The sequence below is a fragment of the Oncorhynchus tshawytscha genome, linkage group LG31, assembly GCF_018296145.1.
Source record: "Oncorhynchus tshawytscha isolate Ot180627B linkage group LG31, Otsh_v2.0, whole genome shotgun sequence".
Taxonomy (NCBI): Eukaryota; Metazoa; Chordata; class Actinopteri; order Salmoniformes; family Salmonidae; genus Oncorhynchus; species Oncorhynchus tshawytscha.
Window position 1 is genome coordinate 25,556,714 of NC_056459.1, and position 27,068 is coordinate 25,583,781.

General features: G+C 46.0%; 2 protein-coding genes across 8 annotated transcripts in view; one reads left to right on the forward strand and one right to left on the reverse strand.

Annotated features, from left to right (window-relative positions):
* LOC112229443 (protein PALS2-like) overlaps positions 1–18,231 on the forward strand; it is a 49,321-nt gene extending 31,090 nt beyond the window's left edge. For 3 of the 7 annotated variants that reach the window (XM_042310032.1, XM_042310035.1, XM_042310036.1), the window contains 11 exons: positions 3,808–3,926; positions 5,946–6,098; positions 7,754–7,906; positions 8,103–8,330; positions 11,059–11,190; positions 12,512–12,608; positions 14,807–14,875; positions 15,103–15,264; positions 15,662–15,864; positions 16,177–16,305; positions 16,536–18,231. In XM_042310032.1, coding sequence (XP_042165966.1) covers positions 3,808–3,926; positions 5,946–6,098; positions 7,754–7,906; positions 8,103–8,330; positions 11,059–11,190; positions 12,512–12,608; positions 14,807–14,875; positions 15,103–15,264; positions 15,662–15,864; positions 16,177–16,305; positions 16,536–16,712 — 1,622 coding nt within the window. In that variant the 3' untranslated portion in view covers positions 16,713–18,231. Of the gene's footprint in view, positions 1–1,250; positions 1,645–3,807; positions 3,927–5,945; positions 6,099–7,753; positions 7,907–8,102; positions 8,331–11,058; positions 11,191–12,511; positions 12,609–14,806; positions 14,876–15,102; positions 15,265–15,661; positions 15,865–16,176; positions 16,306–16,535 lie in introns of those variants that run through there. The other 4 variants (XM_042310037.1, XM_042310038.1, XM_042310033.1 and 1 more) reach the window with 2 other exon arrangements.
* Positions 18,232–21,290: 3,059 nt separating this feature from the next.
* LOC112229439 (gasdermin-E-like) lies at positions 21,291–25,329 on the reverse strand. Its single transcript, XM_024395266.2, has 9 exons — positions 25,110–25,329; positions 24,707–24,899; positions 23,965–24,145; positions 23,360–23,468; positions 23,043–23,201; positions 22,457–22,590; positions 22,102–22,291; positions 21,961–22,031; positions 21,291–21,681 (listed from the first exon to the last, which is right to left on the reverse strand). The coding sequence occupies exons 1-9, from the start codon at positions 25,318–25,320 to the stop codon at positions 21,418–21,420; spliced, it is 1,512 nt and encodes a 503-aa protein (XP_024251034.1). The 5' UTR covers positions 25,321–25,329; the 3' UTR covers positions 21,291–21,417.
* Positions 25,330–27,068: the final 1,739 nt, after the last annotated feature.

Consider the following 27,068-nt stretch of genomic DNA (forward strand, 5'->3'; position numbering starts at 1 on the left):
GATGCTGGCCTTCCAGGCAGAGTTGCATAGAAAAAGCCATATCTCAGACTGGCCAATAAAAATTAAATATTAAGATGGGCAAAAGAACACAGTCACTGGACAGAGGAAGATTGGAAAAAGTGTTATGGACAGACGAATCTAAGTTTGAGGTGTTCGGATCAGAAAGAAAACCATTCGTGAGACGCAGAAAAAATGAAAAGATGCTGGAGGAGTGATGACGCCATCTGTCAAGCATGGTGGAGGCAATGTGATGTTCTGGGGGTGCTTGGTGGTGGTAAAGTGGGAGATTTGTACAGGGTAAAAGGGATCTTGAAGAATGAAGGCTATCACGTTTTACGCCATGCCATACCCTGTGGACGGCACTTAATTGGAGCCAATTTCTTCCTATAACAGGACAATGACCCAAATTACAGCTCCAAACTATGCAATAACTTTTTAGGGAAGAAGCAGTCAGTGGGTATTCTGTCTATAAGGGAGTGGCCAGCACAGTCACCGGATCCCAACCCTATTGAGCTGTTGTGGGAGCAGCTTGACCGTATGGTACGTAGGAAAATCAAGCCAATCCAACTTGTGGGAGGTGCTTCAGGAAGCATGGGGTGAAATCTCTTCAAATTACCTCAACAAATTGACAACTAGAATGCCAAAGGTCTGCAAGGCTGTAATTGCTGCAAATGGAGGATTCTTTGACAAAAGCAAAGTTTGAAGGATACAATTATTATTTCAATTAAAAATCATTATTTCTAACCTTGTCAACGTCTTGACTGTATTTCTTAATAATTTTGCAATTCATTTCATGTATGTTTTCATGGAAAACAAGGACATTTCTAAGTGACCCCAAACTTTTGAACGATAGTGTACAGTTAGGACTCGGCGTTGCAGCGTGCGTAAGAACAGCCCTTAGCGCGTAGGTATATTGGCCATATATCACACCTCCTCGGGCCTTGATTCATTCTACTACAGGACCGTAGCGTGGGAAACCAGAGAGAGACCTGCAGAAGGAGAGAGTGGAGGAGAAACTGTGAAGAGAACTAAATTCTTGCAGAGGACTTCATTGTCTTCATGGCTTTACATATTTATTCTCAGGCACACAAACACGCGCACGCGCACACACGCAAATACATACACACAAACACGCACACACATACCTCCACAGTGCTGTAAGTGTATTACAGGGGCTTACCGGGGCTTTGAGACCCTAGGTTTAACGTCTTAGCTCTCTGATACCTGGATAGTCCACACCTCTCTCCTTGTCAGGACAGGAGAGGACACACAGGGTCAGAGAAGTCTTCCTCTCAGGACCAGATTCAAATGGAATTTATTGAGATAATTGGAAAGACGATATAATCGTATCAAACCACTATTTTCTGTCTTGTGGACTTCTGGATGGAAGTTGTTTTCCACTGAGGAACATTTCCAGGACTGATGGACAAGCTTCAGCTTGAAAACCAAACGACCCCAAAAAACTACAGAAGAACTGATTTGTAGGCTTGTCTAGTTTTTGACGTTGTTTTTTGTCTGACTGGAGTACAGTTTGGATTTGAATTATTTTATTTTTTATTGCTGTGACCTATCAACTGCAGTGAAAAGGACTGGTCTATTGAACTACATTGAGAGGGAGTGAATGAACTACAGGCATGGCCGCAGGTTGCACAGACTTCTACTGTATTCTATTGGCATGGGAATTCTAAGTAGAATTTGAATGTGGTTGTGTGTTTTGGCTGGACTGTGCTAAAGCAGTATGAGACGGTACAGACACGGCAGGTGTCACTAAGGCAGTATGAGAGGCTACAGACAGGGCAGGTGTCACTAAGGCAGTATGAGAGGCTACAGACAGGGCAGGTGTCACTAAGGCAGTATGAGAGGCTACAGACAGGGCAGGTGTCACTAAGGCAGTATGAGAGGGTACAGACAGGGCAGGTGTCACTAAGGCAGTATGAGAGGGTACAGACAGGGCAGGTGTCACTAAGGCAGTATGAGAGGCTACAGACAGGGCAGGTGTCACTATGGCAGTATGAGAGGGTACAGACAGGGCAGGTGTCACTAAGGCAGTATGAGAGGCTACAGACAGGGCAGGTGTCACTAAGGCAGTATGAGAGGCTACAGACAGGGCAGGTGTCACTAAGGCAGTATGAGAGGCTACAGACAGGGCAGGTGTCACTAAGGCAGTATGAGAGGGTACAGACAGGGCAGGTGTCACTAAGGCAGTATGAGAGGGCAGGTGTCACTAAGGCAGACAGGGCAGGTGTCACTAAGGCAGTATGAGAGGCTACAGACAGGGCAGGTGTCACTAAGGCAGTATGAGAGGCTACAGACAGGGCAGGTGTCACTAAGGCAGTATGAGAGGGTACAGACAGGGCAGGTGTCACTAAGGCAGTATGAGAGGGTACAGACAGGGCAGGTGTCACTAAGGCAGTATGAGAGGGTTTACAGACAGGGCAGGTGTCACTAAGGCAGTATGAGAGGCTACAGACAGGGCAGGTGTCACTAAGGCAGTATGAGAGGCTACAGACAGGGCAGGTGTCACTAAGGCAGTATGAGAGGGTACAGACAGGGCAGGTGTCACTAAGGCAGTATGAGAGGCTACAGACAGGGCAGGTGTCACTAAGGCAGTATGAGAGGGTACAGACAGGGCAGGTGTCACTAAGGCAGTATGAGAGGCTACAGACAGGGCAGGTGTCACTAAGGCAGTATGAGAGGCTACAGACAGGGCAGGTGTCACTAAGGCAGTATGAGAGGCTACAGACAGGGCAGGTGTCACTAAGGCAGTATGAGAGGGTACAGACAGGGCAGGTGTCACTAAGGCAGTATGAGAGGCTACAGACAGGGCAGGTGTCACTAAGGCAGTATGAGAGGCTACAGACAGGGCAGGTGTCACTAAGGGCAGGTGTCACTAAGGCAGTATGAGAGGCTACAGACAGGGCAGGTGTCACTAAGGCAGTATGAGAGGCTACAGACAGGGCAGGTGTCACTAAGGCAGCTACAGACAGGGCAGGTATGACAGAGGGCAGGTGTCACTAAGGCAGTATGAGAGGCTACAGACAGGGCAGGTGTCACTGAGAGGGTACAGACAGGGCAGGTGTCACTAAGGAGTATGAGAGGCTACAGACAGGGCAGGTGTCACTAAGGCAGTATGAGAGGGCTACAGACAGGGCAGGTGTCACTAAGGCAGTATGAGAGGCTACAGACAGGGCAGGTGTCACTAAGGCAGTATGAGAGGCTACAGACAGGGCAGGTGTCACTAAGACAGGGCAGGTGTCACTAAGGCAGTATGAGAGGGTACAGACAGGGCAGGTGTATGAGATGAGAGGCTACAGACAGGGCAGGTGTCACTAAGGCAGTATGAGAGGTACAGACAGGGCAGGTGTCACTAAGGCAGTATGAGAGGCTACAGACAGGGCAGGTGTCACTAAGGCAGTATGAGAGGGTACAGACAGGGCAGGTGTCACTAAGGCAGTATGAGAGGGTACAGACAGGGCAGGTGTCACTAAGGCAGTATGAGAGGCTACAGACAGGGCAGGTGTCACTAAGGCAGTATGAGAGGCTACAGACAGGGCTCTATTTATTTTTTCAACTAACTTGTGTTGCGTGTGTGTCTTGCATCTACTGTATGTGTGTGACTTAATCACTCACTCCCTCCCCCTCTCTCCTCTCTTCCCCCTCTCTTCCACCTTCCCCCTCTCTCCCCATCCCTCTCTCCTCCCTTCCCCCTCTCTCCCCATCTCCTCTCTCCCCATCTCTCTCTCTCCCCATCTCTCTCTCTCCCTCTCCTCCCTTCCCCTCCTCCCCCCCCTCTCATCTCCCCCACAGCGATGCAGCAGGTGTTGAACAACCTGGGGGAGCTGCCCACCTCCACGGGGGCCAAAGACATCGACCTCATCTTCCTCAGAGGCATCATGGAGAGTCCCATTGTACGGTCACTCATCAAGGTAGCAGACACACATAGGGGAGAACACACTGAGACTGACTCACACACTGACAGGCCACAGGCTGGCAGGTCACAGGCTGGCAGGTCACAGGCTGGCAGGTCACAGGCTGGCAGGTCACAGGCTGGCAGGTCACAGGCTGGCAGGTCACAGGCTGGCAGGTCACAGCTCCCCGCTAAGGTACTAATGTATCACCATGCTAATACGCAACACAACCCTGATGGTTGCCCTGATGATCACAATGACACAAGTCACACATGCACTACACACACACGCACTACACACACACACACGCGCACACACACGCACACACACACTCTAAGCTAGGGGGGTCAAACTCATGCCATGGAAGGACAAGTGTCTGCCGATTTGAGTTTTTTCCTTAATTAGAAGGGAGGAGCGAAGAACCCCAGACTCACCCCTCTGTGGGTTGAGATTGACATGGGCTGTAACCCATGATCTGACATATTCACATGGGTGGGTTTGTCACGGCTACATCTGACATATTCACATGGGTGGGTTAGTCACTGCTACATCTGACATATTCACACGGGTGGGTTAGTCACTGCTACATCTGACATATTCACATGGGTGGGTTAGTCACTGCTACATCTGACATATTCACATGGGTGAGTTAGTCACTGCTACATCTGACATATTCACATGGGTGGGTTAGTCACTGCTACATCTGACATATTCACATGGGTGGGTTAGTCACTGCTACATCTGACATATTCACATGGGTGGGTTAGTCACAGCTACATCTGACATATTCACATGGGTGGGTTAGTCACAGCTACATCTGACATATTCACACGGGTGGGTTAGTCACTGCTACATCTGACATATTCACACGGGTGGGTTAGTCACTGCTACATCTGACATATTCACATGGGTGGGTTAGTCACTGCTACATCTGACATATTCACATGGGTGAGTTAGTCACTGCTACATCTGACATATTCACATGGGTGGGTTAGTCACTGCTACATCTGACATATTCACATGGGTGAGTTAGTCACTGCTACATCTGACATATTCACATGGGTGAGTTAGTCACTGCTACATCTGACATATTCACATGGGTGAGTTAGTCACTGCTACATCTGACATATTCACACGGGTGGGTTAGTCACTGCTACATCTGACATATTCACACGGGTGGGTTAGTCACTGCTACATCTGACATATTCACACGGGTGGGTTAGTCACTGCTACATCTGACATATTCACATGGGTGAGTTAGTCACTGCTACATCTGACATATTCACACGGGTGGGTTAGTCACTGCTACATCTGACATATTCACACGGGTTGGTTAGTCACTGGTACATCTGACATATTCACACGGGTGGGTTAGTCACTGCTACATCTGACATATTCACATGGGTGAGTTAGTCACTGCTACATCTGACATATTCACACGGGTGGGTTAGTCACTGCTACATCTGACATATTCACACAGGTGGGTTAGTCACTGCTACATCTGACATATTCACACGGGTGGGTTAGTCACTGCTACATCTGACATATTCACACGGGTGGGTTAGTCACTGCTACATCTGACATATTCACATGGGTGGGTTAGTCACTGCTACATCTGACATATTCACACGGGTGAGTTAGTCACTGCTAGACAGGATGATGTCATGAAGAGGAGTGCCTGCAGCTCTCCCAATCCCAGGCAGCCAAGGGCCTGTTGGTGACCGTCACAGCCTGGGCAGGGGGATGAGGGTCATAGGGCTGCCTGTGTGAGGTGCCCCTGGAGTTCTCTGTTCGTCACAGACTGACCCCCTGGTGACAGATACTCTGACCACTGGAGTGAACTCCTGCCCCCAAATAGTCGGCTGTCCAAGTGGGGGGGGGGGACTTCCTCACCAGAATACCACCACAGAACCCTCACTCAACAACACAACTTACTGACCAACCACATCAATGGTTAGAACACTATCTATCAACCAGTGAACCACTTCCTCTCATGTCTATATGACCCCTATAACCTTTAGCCTCTGATCCCCGCAGGCCCAGGAGCGATTGGAGGACGTGAGGCTGGAGGCGGTGCAGGACAACAACGTGGAGCTGGTCACAGACATCCTGGGCGACATCACCGCCCTCAGCGTCCGCGACGACAGAGTAGCGGAACTCTCCCGAATCCTCCAGGAGCCCCACTTCCAGGTGAGGAACCCAGTTACTAAAGTTAAAGGTTGTAGTTGATGCTAATTCTTGTGAATCTGAAAGCATTGGCTACATTCTTAGAAAAAAGGGTTCCAAAAAGGTTATTTGACTGTCCCCATAGGAGAGCTCTTTGGGGGAAAGGGTTCTACCTGGAACCCAATAGGGTTCTACCTGGAACCAAAAGGGTTATCATATGGGGACAATTTAGGATTTAGGATTGGGCAAAAGATGAGCAGAAAATGTTATGGTGTTATTCAATGTTGATGGTTCTATATCGGTACAGCAACACTTCTATACTGTACATGTACATGCATCTCAACTCTTGTTATGAAAGGGGAAATGGTTTAGGATCAAACCCCTCCCATAGAATACTGACCTCTATCCATCGACCTGTCAGAGGACTTAGAGGGATTTTAAGAGTGTGAACCAATAGGATTGATATATTTGAGAATGGAATATCTCTGCACCAATCAGAAGCATGCATGCTGTCAGCTCAGAGATAAGACCTTGATATGAGAGAGAAAGAGAGAAGAGAGAGACAGAGACAGAGAGAGAGCGAGATACAGAGAGAGAGACAGAGAGAGAGAGACAGAAGAGTGAGAGACAGACATAGACAGACTCCCCTTTAAACTAGGCTGTGTTTCTCCCCTTTAACCTCGGCTGTGTTTCTCCCCTTTAAACTAGGCTGTGTTTCTCCCCTTTAAACTAGGCTGTGTTTCTCCCCTTTAAACTAGGCTGTTTCTCTCCCCTTTAAACTAGGCTGTGTTTCTCCCCTTTAAACTAGGCTGTTTCTCTCCCCTTTAAACTAGGCTGTGTTTCTCCCCTTTAAACTAGGCTGTGTTTCTCCCCTTTAAACTAGGCTGTGTTTCTCCCCTTTAAACTAGGCTGTGTTTCTCCCCTTTAAACTAGGCTGTGTTTCTCCACTTTAAACTAGGCTGTGTTTCTCCCCTTTAAACTAGGCTGTGTTTCTCCACTTTAAACTAGGCTGTGTTTCTCCCCTTTAAACTAGGCTGTGTTTCTCCCCTTTAAACTAGGCTGTGTTTCTCCCCTTTAAACTAGGCTGTGTTTCTCCCCTTTAAACTAGGCTGTGTTTCTCCCCTTTAAACTAGGCTGTGTTTCTCCCCTTTAAACTAGGCTGTGTTTCTCCCCTTTAAACTAGGCTGTGTTTCTCCCCTTTAAACTAGGCTGTGTTTCTCCCCTTTAAACTAGGCTGTGTTTCTCCCCTTTAAACTAGGCTGTGTTTCTCCCCTTTAAACTAGGCTGTGTTTCTCCCCTTTAAACTAGGCTGTGTTTCTCCCCTTTAAACTAGGCTGTGTTTCTCCCCTTTGTCAGCCCTTACACACACACCTCCTGCCAGCTTCTCCAATGAGGGAAGAGAACTGGGAAGGAGTGAGGGAGGGTTTGGGGTTTAAGATAAATGGTTCCATCCCTGTAATTGTATGTGGGACATTTATTTTGGTGGAGCCTAATATTTTTTGTTTTACATCAGAAAGGGACTGGTGTTCATGATTTAAAACACAAATTCCAATTTGCAGCTCAAGACAACGAACACAATTTATAACCTCAATGTTTTTCTTCCCTCCCATCTTCCCTTCTCCTTCTACCCGTCTTCCTCATCCTCTCTCTCTCTCTCTTGCTCTCGCTCTCTCTCTCAGTCCCTCCTGGAGGCCCACGACATGGTAGCCTCTAAGTGCTATGAGGCTGTGCCCCCAGCAGAGCTGTCCAATGAGGCGTTGGTGAACAGTGCTCTGATGCAGGCCGACGCTGTACGCATGATCGGCATCCGGAAGAAGGCTGGAGAACCACTGGTGAGAGGGAGACAGAGGGAGACAGAAGGAGTCAGAGGGAGTCAGAGGGAGACCGAGGGAGTCAGAGGGAGTCAGAGGGGGAGTGTGTATGTGCACATATTAGGTTGTTTGTGCGTGTGCGTGGGAGCATGTTTGTGTGTGTTTCTGCATCTTTGTAATATGATTTCATTGACCTTCCGTTCCTTCCCTCTCTCAGGGAGTGACGTTCAGAGTGGAGAAGGAGGAGCTGGTAATCGCTAGGATCCTCCACGGAGGAATGATTGACAGGCAGGGTCTGCTACACGTGGGTGACATCATAAAGGAAGTGAATGGGCGGGACGTAGGGAACAACCCCACTGAGCTGCAGGAGATGCTGAAGGACTGCAGCGGAGGAATCACTCTGAAGATACTGCCTAGTTATAGAGATGCACCTGCCCCACCACAGGTACACAAACACATGGATGCAAACATCTCTCTCTCTCGCTCCCTCTCTCTCTCTCTGTCTTTTTCGCTCTCTCTCTCTCCCTCTCTCTCTTTCTCCCTCTCTCTCTTTCTCCCTCTCTCTCTTTCTCCCTCTCTCTCTTTCTCCCTCTCCCTCTCTTTCTCCCTCTCCCTCTCTTTCTCCCTCTCCCTCTCTTTCTCCCTCTCCCTCTCTTTCTCCCTCTCTGTGTCTCTCTTTCTTTTTCTCTCTCTCTCTCTCTCTCTCCCTCTCTCTCTCTCTCTTTCTCCCTCACTCTCTCTCTCTGTCTCTCTCTCTGCCTCTCTCTCTCTTTCCCCCTCGCTCTGTCTTTCTCTCTGCCTCTCTCTGTCTCAGTCTCTCTCAGTACCCCCCCCCCTGCTGCTGCTGCAGATGTTGTGTGGTGGTGGGGAGGGGCTGCTGGTAGTCTTGGGGCAGTCCCAGAATGCCCTGCTCTGGAATCTGGAATCAGCCTCGAGTCTTCTTGGGTATGACACTACAAGCTTGGCACACCTGTATTTGGGGGGTTTCTCCCATTCTTCTCTGCAGACCCTCTCAAGCTCTGTCAGGTTGGATGGGGATCGTCCCTACACAGCTATTTTCAGGTCTCTCCAGAGATGTTTGATAGGGTTCAAGTCCAGGCTCTGGCTGGGCCACTAAAGGACATTCAGAGACTTGTCCCGAAGCTACTCCTGCGTTGTCTTGGCTGTGTGCTTAGGGTCGTTGTTCTGTTGGAAGGTGCAGGAGGAGCAGGTTTTCATCAAGGATCCCTCTGTACTTTGCTCAGTTCATCTTTCCCTCGATCCTGATTAGTCTCCCAGTCTCTGCCACTGAAAGACATCCCCACAGCATGATGCTGCCACCACCATGCTTCACCATAGGGATGGTGCCAAGTTTCCTCCAGACATGACGCTTGGCATTCAGGCCAAAGATTTCAATCTTGGTTTCATCAGACCAGAGAATCTTCTTCTCGTGGTCTGAGAGTCCTTAAGGTGCCTTTTGTAAACTCCAAGCGGGCTGTCATGTGCCTTTTACTGAGGAGTGGCTTCCGTCTGGCCACTTTACCATAAAGCCCTGATTGGTGGAGTGCTGCAGAGATGGTTGTCCTTCTGGAAGGTTCTCCCATCTCCGCAGAGGAACTCTGGAGCTCTGTCAGAGTGACCATTGGGTTCTTGGTCACCTCGGCCCTTCTCTCCTGATTGCTCAGTTTGGCCGGGCAGCCAGCTCTAGGAAGAGTCTTTTTGGTTCCAAACTTAATCCATTTAAGAATGATGGAGGCCTTTGTATTCTTGGGGACCTTCAATGCTGCAGAAATGTTTTGGTACCCTTCCCCAGATCTGTGCCTCGACACAATCCTGTCTCAGAGCTCTACGGACAATTCCTAAAATTCCTGGCTTGGTTTTTGCTCTGACATGCCCTGCCAACTGTGGGACCATATATAGACAGGTGTGTGCCTTTCCAAATCATGTCCAATCAATTGAATTTACAACAGTTGGACTCCAATCAAGTTGTAGAAACATCTCAAGGCTGATCAATGGAAAAAGGATGCACCTGAGCTCAATTTCGAGTCTCATAACAAAGGGTCTGAATACTTATGTAAATAAGGTATTTCTGTTTTTTAAGTTTGAATACATTTGTAAAAAAAAAATCTAAAAACCTGTTTTCACTTTGACATTATGGGGTATTGTGTGTAGATTGATGAAGGAAAAAATGATTTGTCCCCCTTAAGTCACCATAGCAACAACAAAGCCATTACTTCTTCCTTAAAATAGTCAGAATTCATCTCAAATAAATCAAGTAATCTAATAAATTGTACAGTTTTTGCAGAGGAGGTCTTAGTCAAGCAGTTTTACAGCTAACTAGTTTGGTGCAGTAGTTAAAACATTTGCATGAAAACTAGTCTGTGTGCACTGCAGACAGTATTGGGTCAGCTGCTGCTGACTGCGCTCATGACTGATTTCTGATAACAGGTATACAACTTCATGATAAGCACCGTCAAACTATTGTAAATCTATTGTACATCATGCACAAGTTACACACTGTTTATCAGTGCCACAAATCACTCGCTAGCTAAAGTTCCATCTATGTGTTTGTCAATGAAGCTAGCTAACGGGCACATTGAGCCAGCAGGCTACGTTAGCTAAATCAGCTTCTCAAGTCATTGTGTGCTTCTGTGCCGTTTTGTTTCGCAACTTTATCTATTACAATCCCAAGTTAGTGGGCAAGTGGGCATGATGGTAATCCAAACCCAACCCTCATGTAGCTCCCACTGGGTACACACTGGTTGAATCAACGTTGTTTCCACCTTTTGGAATAGGCGTTGAATTGATGTCTGTACCCAGTGGGCTAAGTCTTGACTACCTCAATTACACAAATCTCACACAACTCAGTTTTGGAATATACTGACTTTGGAATGTACTGATCGAAATATTCTTACACTTTTTAGTATGTTTTGGCAGTGGAATAAATGTTTCTGACTAATATCAATGCCACATTGGCCATTTTCAACCTGAGAAGTATTGTTTTGTGTTCAGTTGCTCTTTAATTCTGTTTTAAACCAAAACTTCAGTCTAATCTCTAACATTTCTAAATGCAAGTCATTACACCAACATTATCTACCTAGCTGTTGCAAATAGAGAGACTCAGATTGACTTCATATAGTTTTAGGTTGTTTGTAGAAGCACCATTGATTATAATCATACCTCCCTTTTCTCAGGTGTACGTGCAACCACACTTTGACTACGATCCAGCCAATGACCATCTGATCCCGTGTCGAGAGGCGGGGATTGGCTTCAAGAGGGGGGACCTCCTTCAGATTGTCAACAGAGAGGACCCCAACTGGTGGCAGGTGATGATGATGACGTGTTTCAAGAGGACATTCTCCTCCACTAGATTTTATACATCCACACCACACATTTACAGACCACATCCTCAAAAACAACAACTAACTGTTTTTATGTACTGGTTTTTAATGTTGTCTACTGGTTCACTGTACTCTGCTGGTTTGTACTGGTCTCTACTGGTTTTAAATATGTTACTACTGTCTACAGGTTTTGTATTGGTTTCTATAAATAGTTTTTTATTGTCACATACACTGGATAGGTGCAGTGATATGTGTTGTTTTACAGGGTCAGCCATAGTAGTATGATATGTGTTGTTTTACAGGGTCAGACATAGTAGTATGATATGTGTTGTTTTACAGGGTCAGACATAGTAGTATGATATGTGTTGTTTTACAGGGTCAGACATAGTAGTATGATATGTGTTGTTTTACAGGGTCAGACATAGTAGTATGATATGTGTTGTTTTACAGGGTCAGCCATAGAAGTACCGGGCCCCTGGAGCAAATAAGTGTTAAGTGCCTTGCTCAAGGGCACATGGACAGATTTGTCACCTTGTCGGCTCGGGTTTTTGAACCAGCGGCTCCCTGGTTTTACTGGTTTTTACTGGTCGTATACTAATTTCTACTGGTCGTATATTGGTTTCTACTGGTCATATACTGATTTCTACGGGTCGTATACTGGTTTCTACTGGTCATATACTGGTTTCTACTGGTCATATACTGGTTTCTACTGGTCGTATACTGGTTTCTACTGGTCATATACTGGTTTCTACTGGTCATATACTGATTTCTACTGGTCGTATACTGGTTTCTACTGGTCGTATACTGGTTTCTACTGGTCATATACTGATTTCTACTGGTCATATACTGGTTTCTACTGGTCATATACTGGTTTCTACTGGTCGTATACTAATTTCAACTCGTTGTATACTGATTTCTACTAGTTGTATACTGATTTCTACTGGTTGTATACTGATTTCTACTGGTTGTATACTGATTTCTACTAGTTGTATACTGATTTCTACTAGTTGTATACTGATTTCTACTAGTTGTATACTGATTTCTACTGGTTGTATACTGATTTCTACTGGTTGTATACTGATTTCTACTGGTTGTATACTGATTTCTACTAGTTGTATACTGATTTCTACTAGTTGTATACTGATTTCTACTGGTTGTATACTGATTTCTACTGGTTGTATACTGATTTCTACTAGTTGTATACTGATTTCTACTGGTTGTATACTGATTTCTACTAGTTGTATACTGATTTCTACAGGTTGAGTGAGACTGGTTCTGACATCTGATGTGCTCTGTCCTGTATTAGGCATGTCATGTGGTTGGTGGAGCCACTGGACTGATCCCCAGTCAGTTTCTGGAGGAGAAGAGGAAAGCCTTCGTCCCACGAGACTTTGACGGCTCAGGTAGGCTTTACTTTGCCTCTTTGCTCCATTTCAGCAAGATGCGCTAAACTGTTAACGACTCCAGCCACCCAAGTCATAGACTGGACTCTACCCGCACACTCACTGGACTCTACCCGCACACTCACTGGACTCTACCCGCACACTCACTGGACTCTGCCCGCACACTCACTGGACTCTGCCCGCACACTCACTGGACTCTGCCCGCACACTCACTGGACTCTACCCGCACACTCACTGGACTCTGCCCGCACACTCACTGGACTCTGCCCGCACACTCACTGGACTCTGCCCGCACACTCACTGGACTCTACCCGCACACTCACTGGACTCTACCCGCACACTCACTGGACTCTACCCGCACACTCACTGGACTCTACCCGCACACTCACTGGACTCTGCCCGCACACTCACTGGACTCTGCCCGCCACTCACTGGACTCTGCCCGCACACTCACTGGACTCTGCCCGCACACTCACTGGACTCTGCCCGCACACTCACTGGACTCTGCCCGCACACTCACTGGACTCTACCCGCACACTCACTGGACTCTGCCCGCACACTCACTGGACTCTGCCCGCACACTCACTGGACTCTGCCCGCACACTCACTGGACTCTGCCCGCACACTCACTGGACTCTACTCGCACACTCACTGGACTCTGCCCGCACACTCACTGGACTCTGCCCGCACACTCACTGGACTCGGCCCGCACACTCACTGGACTCGACCCGCACACTCACTGGACTCGACCCACACACTCACTGGACTCTACCCACACACTCACACATACTTACACTGATACTCCAACATATTTACACATACACACACACACACACAATCATGCCCCTTTCAAAAATGTTAGAACTAAGAACGGATATAGCCCTTGTTTCACTCCAGATGTGACTGCCCTTGACCAGCACAAAAACACCCTGTGGCGTACTGCACTAGCATCGAATAGTCCCCGCGATATGCAACTTTTCAGGGAAGTCAGAATCCAATACACACAGTCAGTTGACACCACACACACACACGAACACACACACACACATGCATATTGACACCACACACACACACACACACACACACACACACATGCATACACACACACGCACATTGACACACACACACACACACATGCATATTGACACCACACACACACACACACACACACACGCATATTGACACCACACACACACACACACACACATACACACACACACACACACACACACACACACACACACACACACACACACACACACACACACACACACACACACACACACACACGCACACACGCATATTGACACCACACATCCATAGACACACTTTCACACTCTTCACATACGCTGCAGCTACTCTGTTTATTATCTATCGTGATTGACTGGTCACTTTACCTTCACCCCTACCTACATCTACCATACTTCATGGTGCCCTTGCACATTGACTCGCTACCAGTACTCTATCTATATAGTCTCTTTATTGATATTTTATTCGGTTACTGTTTATTTAGAAATGTGTTTCAAATTGTTCTTACTTTTTAATTCTGCAATGTTGGGAAAGTACTCTTAAATAAACATTTTACAGTAAAGTCTATACCTGTTGTATTCAGCGCATGTGATGAATATAATTTGATTTGAACTGAGCTGACTGGCTCATGCTCTGAGCAACTCTGAGAGGACCTTTTCCATGACACATCCATGACAGTGGAGAGCACTTACTTGAAATAGTTTAGTTTGTCTTTAAACTGTGAGGCCAGCCAATGAAGTCATAATGATTTAATAGATTGTTACCTTAGAATGGGTTGAGCCTGCCCCCTTGTGGCCTTCAGATGCAAAGACAGATAGGGAAGACTTGCTTGCACTTGTATTGATGTGTGTATTGATGTGTATTGACGTGTGTTCATGTGTGTTGACGTGTGTTGATGTGTGTTGATGTGTATTGGTGTGTGTTGATGTGTATTGGTGTGTATTGGTGTGTGTTGATGTGTACTGATGTGTATTGATGTGTATTAATGTGTACTGATGTGTAATGATGTGTGTTGATGTGTACTGATGCGTGTTGATGTGTACTGATGCGTGTTGATGTGTACTGATGCGTGTTGATGTGTACTGATGTGTGTTGATGTGTACTGATGCGTGTTGATGTGTACTGATGTGTATTGGTGTGTATTAATGTGTACTGATGTGTGTCAACAGGGATCCTGTGTGGTACAATAACTGGAAAGAAAAAGAAGAAAATGATGTACCTAACAGCCAGGAACGCAGGTAAGAATTCATACCCTTCTCTCATTGGCTAAATCTGTCATGGCTCATTCTTGTCATTGGTTGTTTGTGCTGGGGCTCACTCTTTTACTTCCTGACTTGTGTAGTTCCCCATTTACTGATCGACTGTTTATGTCCACATTCCCTTCCCTTATTGACTGACAACTCTACATTCTCCTGTCTGATTGGCTAACTCTCCTGTGTTCCTCTCTGTGATTGGCTGAGGGTAGAGTTTGATAGGCACGAGCTGCAGATCTATGAGGAGGTGGCCAAGATGCCCCCGTTCCAGAGGAAGACCTTGGTTCTGATTGGAGCGCAGGGGGTGGGCCGCCGTAGCCTCAAGAACCGACTGGTGGTCCTCAACCCAACACACTTCGGAACCACCATCCCCTGTGAGTCTGCAACCCATACTGTTGTAATTGCTGGTGTAATTGTTGTAATTACTGTTCTAATTACTGTTCTAATTATATTTCTATGCTAGAACCCCCCCCCCCTCCAGAACCTAATGGACCACTGTACGCTCAGTTCTCTCTGTCAGATCAGACAGAAACCCAATAGAATGTTTAATTTGAATGTTTTAAGTCAGACTGACTCGTGAGCTTCCCCCAATGCTCCACTCTTCTCTTCACTCATTCATGTGCGTTCTCTCTCATCTGTCTCTTATTATCTCTCCTCCCTCTTTCTTCTCTCTAACTCTCTCTCTCACTTTTCTTATCTCTCCTCCCTCTCGCTTCTCTCTGTCTCTCTGTTCTTGTCGCTCCTCTCCTCCACCCACCGCTCCTTCCTCAGTCACCTCCCGGCGTCCCCGTGACGATGAACTGGACGGTAACTCATACCAGTTCGTGACACGGACGGAGATGGAGGCGGACGTGAAGGCGGGCCGTTACCTGGAGCACGGCGAGTACGACGGGAACCTCTACGGAACCAAGATGGACTCCATCCACGAGGTGGTGAACACGAGACGAACCTGCATTCTGGACGTCAACCCACAGGTCACAATCAAATCAAACGTTGTAGTGCATTTAAAAAGTGCAACATAGTTTTACTGTAAAACAACACCTTTCAATTCCAGATAGAATCCTAGTATGAGATACTGTACATATGTGCCTGTCTGCCTGTGGTTTCCTGCCTGTCTGTCTGCCTGCCTGTTGATGTCAGCCTGCCTTCCTGTCTGTGTGTGTCTGTGGATATCTGTCTGTCTGTCTGTGGATGTCTGTCTATCTGTCTGCAGACGTCTGTCTCTCTCTTGGATGTCTTTGTCATCTCTAGCTGGTTCACTGACCGTCTCTCTGTCTGGACAGTAGGCTCTGAAGGTACTAAAGACAGCAGAGTTCATGCCGTATGTGGTGTTCATCGCAGCACCAGAGTTTGAGACGCTCAAGGCCATGCACAAAGCTACGGTGGACGCTGGAATTACCACCAAACAACTCACGGTCAGGACCTTTTCCTGGACATAGACACAACCACTTATTCCTAGAGTATTTTCACATGTTGCTCTTCTGGTATCCTTCCATTGCAATATGATTTCAGGGCATAACACAGGTTTTTATGGAACATTATCTTGCTAGAACATACACTCACATAGTGTACTTGTTACCCATACTGCATCACTGTAAGGTTCACACACACACACAGACACACACTCACCCTCTGTCTCTGTCAGGATGTGGATCTGAGGAAGACTGTTGATGAGAGTGCTCGTATCCAGAGGGCATACAACCACTACTTCGACCTCATCATCACCAACGACAACCTGGATCGCGCCTTCGAGACGCTACAGGCTGCCGTCGACAAACTCTGCTCCGAACCACAGTGGGTCCCCGTTAACTGGGTCTACTGAACCCCAACCGGACACTGTCTGACTGGGTCTACTGAACCCCAACCGGACACTGTCTGACTGGGTCAACTGAACCCCAACCGGACACTGTCTGACTGGGTCAACTGAACCCCAACCGGACACTGTCTGACTGGGTCAACTGAACCCCAACCGGACACTGTCTGACTGGGTCAACTTGACTGTGCGTGTTCAACCACCGAGGCAGGGGAAAGGACATGAGAAAGGGGGTTGGTAATCTGTGGTACTCTGACGGGGGGGAAACCAACCAAACCAAGCGCCTCCTCCTCTCTCCTTACTTCCCACAATGCAACTGTTTTCTTCAGGAAACTCGAAGGGAAAGACTTCTTATATATTTTGGTATTTTGTAACTTTTTACGAACAATCTTTCTATTCATACCAACCTTGAATTCAAAAACATGAAAAAATAAACATCAAGGCCAAACATTTGAGCCATATTTTTTAATTGATTTGTTATTACGTTAGTTTTTTTGTAGTTGTATCCCTGAGAACGAATGATGTTTTCTCTTCTTGTCTGGGGACTGCTCTAGAAAGAGTATTTATTATTGTTATATCAACACAGGTCAATAATGAAGATGAGACACTATGCAATATTCCAGAACTCTGAGCAGTGTTGCCAAGGAAACCTTTTTACGGCGCATGTCATTGCTATGACAACTAGTGTGTCTCAGACCGAATCCTGTGGACACCCCTTGTGTGATTGTCGTAGACCACCCCCCCCTCCAAATACCCTACAGTGTACTGTTAGGCTACCCCCTGACGTTTGTACTTACCTCTTTAGAATTGTGACCTTAGCAAAAATGAACTTGTCTGAATATCTATCCCTCACATATCCCACAAAGAGAATGAAAGGAAAAGAGCTTTCCACTTTACATTGTACTATTGAATATCAGCATTTAAACACGGTGTTTCTTCGTCTTTCTTTTACTACCGTAGGATTCACTGTCTTTTGTGGCTATGATGATCATTTTTAGCTTAGTGACTCTTTTTGTCTCCCATGATCCTTTGCTTTGTGTTTTCTATATTGAACAGACTACATCCTGCTTTTACCATTCACCATCTACCCTGATCTGTATGTAAGGTGCTTGACGGTTTTTAATTAGTTGATGTGGCACGAAACAATACTATCCCACAGTCCTCCTCCGGTGTCAAAGCACCAAAGCCCTCCTCCGGTGTCAAAGCACCAAAGCCCTCCTCCAGTGTCTCCCACAGTCCTCCTCCAGTGTCTCCCACAGTCCTCCCCCAGTGTCTCCCACAGTCCTACTCCAGTGTCTCCCACAGTCCTACTCCGGTGTCAAAGCACCAAAGCCCTCCCCGGTGTCTCCCACAGTCCTACTCCAGTGTCTCCCACAGTCCTACTCCAGTGTCTCCCACAGTCCTACTCCGGTGTCTCCCACAGTCCTCCTCCGGTGTCTCCCACAGTCCTCCTCCGGTGTCTCCCACAGTCCTCCTCCGGTGTCTCCCACAGTCCTCCTCCGGTGTCTCCCACAGTCCTCCTCCGGTGTCTCCCAGTCCTCCAGTCCTCCTCCCGGTGTCTCCCACAGTCCTCCTCCGGTGTCTCCCACAGTCCTCCTCCGGTGTCTCCCACAGTCCTCCTCCGGTGTCTCCCACAGTCCTCCTCCGGTGTCTCCCACAGTCCTCCTCCAGTGTCTCCCACAGTCCTCCTCCGGTGTCTCCCACAGTCCTCCTCCAGTGTCTCCCACAGTCCTACTCCAGTGTCTCCCACAGTCCTACTCCAGTGTCAAAGCACCAAAGCCCTCCTGTGCTGTAACCCAAATACTATATTCTGACTGTTTTCTGTGGTCATTCTGAACAAAGTCCCAACTGGTGTCCAAAACAACCTTATGTTTTGAAACACATCTCTAAAGCAATACATTGTTACATTAAATTGACAGAAATTCATCTGGAAAGTATTTGTCCCTTGTTGTTTTGGGTAATGGCTATGTTTAGTTCATATTTAACACCATTCAGAGACAATGGATGGTTCATAAATATACAGTACATTTGATTGAAAACACAGAATGCATAGTTTAGTGGCAGCATTGCAACTACGTAGAACTGTGAAATGACGAAATGCAACATATTGATATATTATTAAAAAGCTGCATAATCTTACACAAATGGCAATATGCTTTGACTTCATGTCTTAGAGGCAATAGACAGGTAACTGCCAAGATAATACAAACAGGGATACAAAGCATATTTAAAGCAGGTGCTTCCACACATGTGTGGTTCCTGAGTTAATTAAGCAGTTAACATCCCATCATGCTTAGGGTCATGTATAAAAATGCTGGATATTTTGGCTACCATGGCTATGCCCCCATAGGATGACAATGCCCCCACCCACAGGGCACAAGATGTGCCTGAAAGGTTTGTTGAGCATGAAAACGATGTAAGCCATATGCCGTGGTCGTCTCAAGACACCAGATCTCAACCCAATTAAACTCATGGAAGATTCTGGAGCGGCGCCTGAGACAGCGTTTTCCACCACCATCAACAAGACACCAAATGATGGAATTTCTGGTGGAAGAACGGTGTCGCATCCCTCCAATAGAGTTCCAGACACTTGTAGAATCATGCCAAGGCACATTGAAACGGTTCTGGATTGCGGTGGACCAATGATATATTAAGACACTTTATGTTGATGTTTCCTTTATTTTGGCAGTTACCTGTAACTATATACACATCAATTACACAATACATGAAAAGCCAACACAAAACGTGAAAAACAAAACAAGCATTTGAAACAAACATTCTTCAGTACAAAATTATGCATTGTGTCATTCGAGTCACTTTTATTGTAAATAAGAATATAATATATTTGTAAACGCTTCTACATTAAATGTAGAGGTAATATACTGTGAGAGCTCTATTCAATCCGCATTGCACAAGTTCAGCTTGACATTTTAAGGCAATTCTCCTGCTTTAGTGGAGACGCCGTTCACGGTAAATGGTATGTCGACTCAATCACAAATCGGCTTTCAATTTCTTTCCAAACACATTCAAGTTTCTGAAAATCTATTCTGGAGTAGATTCTCTTACAGCTTTTTATAAGTGTCTCCAGAAATACATAATTCATTGAGTGTACAGTCGTTGCCAAAGGTTTTGAGAAAGACAAATATTAATTTTCACAAAGTCTGCTGCCTCAGTTTGTATGATGGCAATTTGCAGGTACTCCAGAATGTTATGAAGAGTGATCAGATGAATTGCAAAGTCCCTCTTTGCCATGCAAATGAACTGAATCCCCAAAAAACCTTTCCACTGCATTTCAGCCCTGCCACAAAAGGACCAGCAGACATCATGTCAGGGATTCTCTTGTTAACACAGGTGTGAGTGTTGACGAGCACAAGGCTGGAAATCACTCTGTCATGCTGATTGAGTTCCAATAACAGACTGGAAGCTTCAAAAGGAGGGTGGTGCTTGGAATCATTGTTCTTCCTCCGTCAATCATGTTTACCTTTAAGGAAACACGTGCGTCATCATTGATTTGCACAAAAAGGGCTTCACAGACAAGGATATTGCTGCCAGTAAGATTGCACCTAAATCAACCATTTATTGGATTATCAAGAACTTCAAGGAGAGCGGTTCAATTGTTGTGAAGAAGACTTCAGGGAGCCCAGAAAGTCCAGCAAGCGCCAAGACCGTCTCCTAAAGTTGATTCAGCTGCGGGATTGTGGCACCACCAGTACAGAGCTTGCTCAGGAATGGCAGCAGGCAGGTGTGAGTGCATCTGCACGCACAGTGAGGCGAAGACTTTTGGAGGATGGCCTGGTGTCAAGAAGGGCAGCAAAGAAGCCACTTCTCTCCAGGAAAAACATCAGGGACAGACTGATATTCTGCAAAAGGTACAGGGATTGGACTGCTGAGGACTGGGGTAAAGTCATTCTCTCTGATGAATCCCCTTTCCGATTGTTTGGGGCATCCGGATAAAAGCTTGTCCGGAGAAGACAAGGTGAGCGCTACCATCAGTCCTGTGTCATGCCAACAGTAAAGCATCCTGAGACCATTCATGTGTGGGGTTGCTTCTCAGCCAAGGCAGCTCACTCACAATTTTGCCTAAGAACACAGACATGAATAAAGAATGGTACCAACACATCCTCCGTGAGCAACTTCTCCCAACCATCCAGGAACAGTTTGGTGATGAACAATGCCTTTTCCAGCATGATGGAGCACCTTGTCAAAAGGCAAAAGTGATAACTAAGTGGCTCGGGGAACAAAACACCGATATTTTGGGTCCGTGGCCAGGAAACTCCCCAGACCTTAATCCCATTGAGAACTTGTGGTCAATCCTCAAGATGTGGGTGGACAAACAAAAACCCACAAATTCTGACAAACTCCAAGCATTGATTATGCAAGAATGGGCTGCCATCAGTCAGGATGTGGCCCAGAAGTTAATTGACAGCATGCCAGGGCAGATTGCAGAGGTCTTGAAAAAGAAGTGTCAACACTGCAAATATTGACTCTTTGCATCAACTTCATGTAATTGTCAATAAAAGCCTTTGACACTTATGAAATGCTTGTAATTATACTTTAGCATTCCATGGTAACATCTGACAAAAATATCTAAAGACACTGAAGCAGCAAACTTTGTGGAAATTGATATTTGTGTCATTCTCAAAACTTTTGGCCATGACTGTATATAGGGCAAACACACAAGCAATGCACTTGAATTTATCAAATGTAATACATTTTAAACATACTCATCCATCCATCTATGCATGCTACCTTTCCCAGCATACAGAGATGTCAGTCCTTGCACAGCGATGCACATGACCAATGGAAAAACTCCTGGCTTTCTTCCTGTCTCCGCCCACAGCCTGTCAGTCTCTCTCCGCAGCATCACTTTGGAGGAGAAGAGGAGCTGCTCTGCCCAATGGAATGCCCCCTCATCCTGTAGGGGGAGGGGCAGCGACTCAAGGGGGAGGGACTGACTGTTTACCTTTAGCTTGGTCACCTGTGGGACAGACAACGCAGGTTGGTAAGAGTTACAGGGTCTACAGTGGAATAGATAATGACTAGTGTCTGATTCATTATTTCAGTCCATATTTTGCCCAGAGTATTCATATCAAAGCCTTATTTGTGAATCAGGAATAGTGAATTGTGAGTTGTATAAAGTCACTCATGAATCAAAGTGATTTGAATCAGACTGACCAGAGGGTTGAGGGCTTCAGTATTGAATGGTGAGTCGTTTAAAGTGACTAGTGAATCATATAGTGAATAAAATCATACTGACCAGAGTGTTGAGAGCTTCCAGGACATCAGGGCTAGATTCTCCCAGCAGAGTCAGAGCAGCTTCAGGCAACGCTACAGAAATGCAACACACAGGGGTTAGAGAATGCAACACACTCTCACTCTCACTCACACATACACTCACCCTCCAAGGCGCTGACCAGCAGATGAGTGGCGGTCAGGTGAGGGGAGGCGGAGGCTCTGTCAGCCTGTATCTCATTGGTTGGGCCTTTCTGGACCAGGTCCAATAGGGCGAAAACAGATTTGTTTTGAGTCACAGCTAATTGCTTTACCTCTGCAGGGTCAGGTTCCTCACCTCTGCACAACCCCTCCAACTAAGAGAGAGAGAGAATCATTTCCAAATCATACTGTGTCAGATATGACTGTGCCTGGTCTAAAAACTCCACCAAACAATGCCATCAGACAAGGGCTGCATTCGAAATGGCCCCCTTATACCTTTATAATGCACTACATTTGGCCCTGGGCCCTGTGACACTTACCATGTGTTCCAGAACCGAGAGTGTGGTTCTGTCCACTAGAACCTCCAGGAGTCTTTGGAACAGAGCTAACCGGGTCGACTCTGGGAGAACTGCTAACTGACCTGCATAGACCTCCAAGTCCAACCCCTGCAAGTCTGTAGGGGAAAGAGAGATAAATAACCAACCAGAGCTTGACTCTTAGGCTCACTTTTCTGATGACACATCACTGACCACAGAATGACCAGACCACTAAATAATGCTAAGAGAGAAATTCCTCTCAGTCTGTTTCTGTGTGAAAAATCACAACGTAAAACACAATTGTTACATTAAATATTTTATCCAAAGTTACAAACTCAGCACTGCACTTCCTCTCTCAGTATCATTTATTTGATGAATAGAAGAAGACAATTCTCAATTTCTTTTGTGGAATAGCTGTCAACAGATTTCACTTCCTGTTTTATATATTGACACAATATCACACACAAACACATGTTGGTCAAATCAACTGCTGTATATCTCAACGTCAACAATAAAGGGAACTCAATTATCAACTGACCTGGATCAGCAATGAATGAATGAGTGGCTGGATGGACAAAGAAATACATACTATTCTGCAGTGTGCCGAGTGGTGCTCCTTCAGGAATCTCCTTCTCCGTCCACTCCAGCCCGTCCACTACACACAGGGCATCAAAGGAATCCTGGGACGGCGAGGTCCTCCCAGAGTCTGCCTCGAATCCTCCCAGAGTACCATGCTGGAGACACAGCTCTGACAATACAGAGAGAGAAAGAGAGAGAGAATGAAAGACAATTATTCATTCACCATGTAGAACCACAATGTAATAGTACCTATAGCAGTAGGTCACACACATCACACACAGCCTTTCATGATACAACTACACACAGACACACACTCAACGCACTCACCATAGTGTCCGTCTTTCCTGACCTCTAGCTCTATGAGGCTGTAGGCGATGACAGTGAGAGGGGGAATCTCCAAGGAAATGTTACTGTCCATCTCTATACTGCCATTCTCCTGCAAACACACCTGACGACTTTCAGAAGAAAGGTCTTTGTTTCTGGACATTTTGAGGCTGTAATCGAACCCACAAATGCTGATGCTCCAGATACTCAACTAGTCTAAAAAGGCCAGTTTTATTGCTTCTTTAATCATAACAACAGTTGCAAAAGGGTTTTTCTAATGATCAATTAGCCTTTTCAAATTATAAACTTGGATTAGCTAACAACGTGCCATTGGAACACAGGAGTGATGGTTGCTGATAATGGGCCTATGCACGTCTAAAAATCAGCCGTTTCCAGCTACAATAATCATTTACAACATTAACAATGTCTACACTGTATTTCTGATCGATTTTATGTTATTTTAATGGACAAAAAAAAAAGGTTTTTCTTTCAAAAACAAGGACATTTCTACGTGATCCCAAACTTTTGAATGGTTGTGTATACACACATTTAATAACATGTAATAATATGTAAGAACACACATCTGATAGACATGTATAGTAACCCACCTGTACAGCATGTGTCCCCAGGTTGCCCAGTAGTCCCAGAACCCTCTGGCAGGTGCCCTGTTCCTGGACCTGTTCTGAGATGGAGCAGGGGGTGGTGGTTAGGACCCTCTCCTTCAACACAGCAAACACCTCTGTATGCTTCTGACACTGCTGCACTAGAACGTGCTGCATGTCCACCACCCTACACACAGAGAGAGGGAGGTTAAAGAGGTTGAAAGGGATGTACATGAAGACAACTGGAGAGACTGGGTCTGGTGTGAGGAAGGAAACATAATCAGAGATAGAGAGAGAGACACAAACTATTTGCACATCGTTATAACCCAGTACATAGCCATAGTATTACATATGAAATGACTCTATTCCTTCGAAACTTTTGTGAGTGTAATGTTAACTGAATTTTTGATTGTTTATTTCACTTTGGTTTATTATCTATTTCAGTTACTTTGGCAACGTAAATATGTTTCCCATGCCAATAAAGTCCTTTGAATTGAGAGAAAGAAAGAGGGAGAGATCGAGACAGGGGGAGAGAGAGAGAGACAGAGATTTTTGATAAACTTCCATAACTATTGGATGAAATACTGAAATACTGAAATACTGAAATACTGCCATCACAGCAGCAAGATTTGTGACCTGTTGCCACAAGAAAAGGTTAACCAGTGAAGAACAAACACCATTCTAAATACAACCCATATTTATTTCCCTTTTGTACTTAAACTATTTGCACATTGTTACAACACTCCACCTGTCATTGGAGGCTAGCAGTAGCTTCTGTACATCAACATCCTGCTTCTTCAGCTTGCTGAATGATGATTGGAGCTTGGAGGAGCCCCCCCCCTCCAAGTTGACACTGACGTTCCCAGCCTTGGCGTCCAGCTTCCCACTCAGGTTGTCTCCAAACCTCCCCTCATAGGACAGGAAGTCTGACTCAGACACGTCTGAGAGATCAAGCACAGAGACAAGAGCGTAGGAAGAGTAGAGACGAGTCCAGACGAGACCAGACGAGACCAGACCAGGACAGACAGACAGACAGCAGGATTAAGTCAGATGTGTAAGGTATGAACGGCCAGATATGTTTCAGACAGCTGTGTATGGGCAAAATGTGAAATGTGAGGTGTTTATGAGGAGTAACCATGGCTCTACTGTACCTGGAGTGAGCTCTTTGTCTCCTAACAACAGGTGACTGAGTGTGAAGCCAGAGGGCTGGTACTTGGGCTGTTGCCAGAACCAGAAACGGTTGCGCTTGACGACCAGTGCCATGGGAACCAATTTGTCTGAGTCGTTAAGGCGGGAGACAGAGATCAGAGTTCCATCCGGGTCGATCTGACGGACAAAGTTTGCGGTTGCCTTGGCAAACATAACTTGTCGGGGGGGCAACACCTGTAGGAAGGTGGAGACACAGTTACACACAAACACCTCAAACACTAAAGTAAGATGAAGTTGCCTATTGCCTATGGCAACTATGTCAACAATTTTGACTACTACCTTTTTGAAAATTGTTATTCTTATGTGTTAAACAAAAATGTTCTTTGAGAAATTGTATAAGTATAAAATAATATAATTTTGCAATTTTTTGGAGCATACAATATAGCTCATTATTTGAATTATTTATTTTATACAGGCATTATTGGTAATCTTTATCAAATGAAATCAAATTGTATTTGTCATATGTGCCGAATACAACAGTGAAATGCTTACTTACAAGCACTTAACCAACAATGCAGTTTTAAGAAAATACCAACAAAAAAAAGAGATAAGAATAACAAATAATAAAAGAGCAGCATTAAATAACAATAGCGAGGCTTTATACAGGGGTACCGGTTCAGAGTCAATGTGGAGGCTATATACATGGGTACCGGTTCAGAGTCAATGTGGAGGCTATATACATGGGTACCGGTTCAGAGTCAATGTGGAGGCTATATACAGGGGTACCGGTTCAGAGTCAATGTGGAGGCTATATACAGGGGTAACGGTTCAGAGTCAATGTGGAGGCTATATACAGGGGTACCGGTTCAGAGTCAATGTGGAGGCTATATACAGGGGTACCGGTTCAGAGTCAATGTGGAGGCTATATACAGGGGTACCGGTTCAGAGTCAATGTGGAGGCTATATACAGGGGTACCGGTTCAGAGTCAATGTGGAGGCTATATACAGGGGTACCGGTTCAGAGTCAATGTGGAGGCTATATACATGGGTACCGGTTCAGAGTCAATGTGGAGGCTATATACATGGGTACCGGTTCAGAGTCAATGTGGAGGCTATATACAGGGGTACCGGTTCAGAGTCAATGTGGAGGCTATATACAGGGGTACCGGTTCAGAGTCAATGTGGAGGCTATATACAGGGGTACCGGTTCAGAGTCAATGTGGAGGCTATATACAGGGGTACCGGTTCAGAGTCAATGTGGAGGCTATATACAGGGGTACCGGTTCAGAGTCAATGTGGAGGCTATATACAGGGGTACCGGTTCAGAGTCAATGTGGAGGCTATATACAGGGGTACCGGTTCAGAGTCAATGTGGAGGCTATATACAGGGGTACCGGTTCAGAGTCAATGTGGAGGCTATATACAGGGGTACCGGTTCAGAGTCAATGTGGAGGCTATATACAGGGGTACCGGTTCAGAGTCAATGTGGAGGCTATATACATGGAGGGGTACCGGTTCAGAGTCAATGTGGAGGCTATATACAGGGGTACCGGTTCAGAGTCAATGTGGAGGCTATATACAGGGGTACCGGTTCAGAGTCAATGTGGAGGCTATATACAGGGGTACCGGTTCAGAGTCAATGTGGAGGCTATATACAGGGGTACCGGTTCAGAGTCAATGTGGAGGCTATATACAGGGGTACCGGTTCAGAGTCAATGTGGAGGCTATATACAGGGGTACCGGTTCAGAGTCAATGTGGAGGCTATATACAGGGGTACCGGTTCAGAGTCAATGTGGAGGCTATATACAGGGGTACCGGTTCAGAGTCAATGTGGAGGCTATATACAGGGGTACCGGTTCAGAGTCAATGTGGAGGCTATATACAGGGGTACCGGTTCAGAGTCAATGTGGAGGCTATATACAGGGGTACCGGTTCAGAGTCAATGTGGAGGCTATATACA